A 2,992-nucleotide genomic window follows, 5' to 3' on the forward strand; every position below is an offset into this window, starting at 1 on the left:
AGCTTTCGGTCACGGATTTCTCAGTAAGCCAGTATTGCTAACTGACACTTAATCTCCCGTTTTAACCCCATCGGAGTACCCTCACTACTGCTAGGAATTTTGCGCGTAGGGCATTCACATCGTGCTCGTTGAAGTCAGCCTCTACTATGCAGTTACAGGATTCGATGTTTTCGGGTTAAATGGCATCTGAAATGAGGAAAGCGAAAAACTCTTGATCTTGAATAACTTAAGAGTTTGTTCCAATATGATGAGCATAAAGTATACCGATAAACTAGAGAAAAATATTCGAAAGTATGGAAAATATCACCATGTTAAAGTAGAGGTTAGAAAACGATACATAAATTTCCAACAACAAACAGAGTCACAGTTTGCGAATTGGTGAAACAAATCACGTCGGTCGCACCACTAAAGACGACACAAGCATTGGGAATTTAACAATACTTTAACCAGCAACACCTTTACAATCGAAGTATGTCATTTTAGTGAAATCAGAAGTCAGAGATGAAGGAGATTGTATTTACATTTGGAAGGCTACTGGTATATCGAGGAAAGTTTGGTCTAAGCTAAGGAATGCGTAGCACGTCCTACTCGCACATGGTCTGGTGCAAATGTGTGACCGAACTCCTTCAGGTAGGTTAGTCCATCTAAACTAGCGCGATCAGCGTCAAATGTTGGAGACTTTGAGAATTAGTGATCTTGAGGGTTCCTTTATCGCTAAACTTCAACTAAACCACTTAGTAACAGTGAGCAACAATGGACAAGTATATTAGTTTGTTCAAATTGCTTATCGAGATACTGAATGGCAAATGCACAACAGTGAAAACAAGTTTACGGAATATGTTTTTCTATAACGTCAATATTGTTGCGAAACGAAGCAATAAAATGAAAACCGTACCTCACATTTACCCGAGACTCTTTGCAATAATCATGATCTGAAATGACACTTGCAAAAGTTTTTAGGATAATTATATTGCTCAACTTTTAATAATTAAGGATCATCCAACTGGGACAGATGCATTAGTTTGTATTCAAGACATTTCAACTTCCAAATAACTGCAGATTTAGCTTATACTAATGTATTCGAGTGACTAGACTACTCCCATTGAACTCTAATGAAGTAATGGAATCTTATCTGTAAGAGATAAATCCAGGAAAATAGGCCGAATGACTCATATTAGCTCGTTTCCAAGATCCTGTATATTGAATTGAAGAAAATGGCGTTTAGGCTTACCATGATCTTCTACCGCGCAGTTTCGAATTCCCTGTTCCTCAGCTGTACAAATGGCATTAAGACGTATATCTAAAGTAAGAACTTGTCCACTACTTTTGTGCAGCGGAATTGCTTTATTTAGGAGCTAAAGGACTTACGTCTCGATCCTCCAACCCAGTGTTCAGCTGGGCCTATTAAAGATGATCGTAAGTTCATATTTGTTTGTCCTGGTTTACATTTAGTATTTGCCTGGCAAGCCACTATTATGGGACCTGTATGTTCGTTTGTTCTGTAATAATGTATCCGTAGGCTGATAGTCCATATGAAGGTGGAATATTTTTCCTGGAAATACAATTTCCCACAGATTATCCTTTCAAACCCCCTAAGGTAAGCATTGTTTTGAACTCACGCAAGCCTCGTAACAGATCAGTTTCATGACGAAGATATATCATCCGAATATAAATCTCAGTGGTCATATCTGTCTAGATATCCTCCGGGGTCAGTGGTCTCCTGCCCTCACAATATCGAAAGGTATATAATCGTGTATAAATACTCAATTTATGTTTAATTTAGTTCTACTTTCAATTTGTTCGCTATTGACGGACCCTAATCCAGATGATCCTCTATGCCCGGAAGTTGCACGTCAGTACAAAACAGATCGTAAAAAATATGATGAATTAGCTAGAGAGTGGACACAGAAATATGCTATGGGACCCTAATGCGGCACTACTCAGAACATTTCGATAAACGTATATTTTTCCTTCTTTCTTGTATTCATTGATGACGTACGTGTTACATTTAATATCAGTCGATTTTCTCAGCCCTCGTGTAACCTTACTTTCTTATTCGATTCTTACTGGTCTGCCAGTTGTGTTTGAGAAAATGTTCTTAAGGTTGTCGCGAGTATTTCTTTTTTTCTAAACAAGACTTGTGCCGTGTTTAGTGACAGTTGGCGGTACAGATTGTCTCACTTAGACGTTTTCATTTGTTTGAATATTTAATTATATCAATTCACTTAACGAGAAATTCATTTCTTGAGCAATTGCTGCTCGTGATACTCATCATCTACTCTCCTCAGAATTCAGTATCCTGTTAATATTTGACGAAAACTATTAAAACTCGTATTTATTCAAGAGGCTGCTTTGAGCAAAAGTCTAATTTCATGTTGTGAATAAGATCAGATGAATGAGAGTATCGGATTGTATGGCAGTCTAATATGGTTGTTCAGGGGCCTGTTTGCTTGTGTTAAGGAGTGTATAGTCGTTAGCATAATATGGTTATTAGGTTGTGTGGGGTTTCTAGTGACGACCTTAAGCATAAGTCTCTAGTTACGTTATATTACGTCTGTTCACAATTCGTCAGTTCTAATGTCGTGCCTGCACGACTCGTTGGCTGACGAGGTTAAAGGGATTCATCGTCTCATTTTCACTTCTATGCCGTAAAAGGCCATTACTAGTGAAAATTAATGTAGCATAGTCAAGGAAGTGGTGACTGAATCTTTCCTCGGTTCACATTTGTACTTCAGAAGACTAAATATTATAGCTTTGAGAAACGCGTCAGGCCCTGTCTAGCTTGTATACAGATCGTTTATGGTTTAGCATGATCTAGTTGAAGGTATTGTTAACTAAAGACCTTATTTGAATCCTCCCTCGTTACCTCTGTTTTGTTTGTTGTTACTATCGGTTCGACATAGTGTTGTTGCAAGTAGAACTTTAGAATCTTTTATCCATTTCCCCAACTGTTTTATAAGCATAAACAACTGGTTTCCTCATTCGGTAGTAT

The 2,992-nt window shown here is 37.9% G+C and overlaps 1 protein-coding gene across 1 annotated transcript; it reads left to right on the plus strand.

Annotated features, from left to right (window-relative positions):
- The first annotated feature begins 1,247 nt into the window (after window positions 1-1,247).
- On the plus strand, window positions 1,248-2,341 carry Smp_068000 (ubiquitin conjugating enzyme E2, putative). Its single transcript, XM_018797287.1, has 6 exons — window positions 1,248-1,305; window positions 1,353-1,416; window positions 1,453-1,484; window positions 1,520-1,597; window positions 1,636-1,741; window positions 1,784-2,341. The coding sequence occupies exons 1-6, from the start codon at window positions 1,282-1,284 to the stop codon at window positions 1,927-1,929; spliced, it is 450 nt and encodes a 149-aa protein (XP_018646817.1). The 5' UTR covers window positions 1,248-1,281; the 3' UTR covers window positions 1,930-2,341.
- The last annotated feature ends 651 nt before the right edge of the window (window positions 2,342-2,992 follow it).

Source organism: Schistosoma mansoni, assembly GCF_000237925.1.
Source record: "Schistosoma mansoni, WGS project CABG00000000 data, supercontig 0167, strain Puerto Rico, whole genome shotgun sequence".
NCBI lineage: Eukaryota > Metazoa > Platyhelminthes > Trematoda > Strigeidida > Schistosomatidae > Schistosoma > Schistosoma mansoni.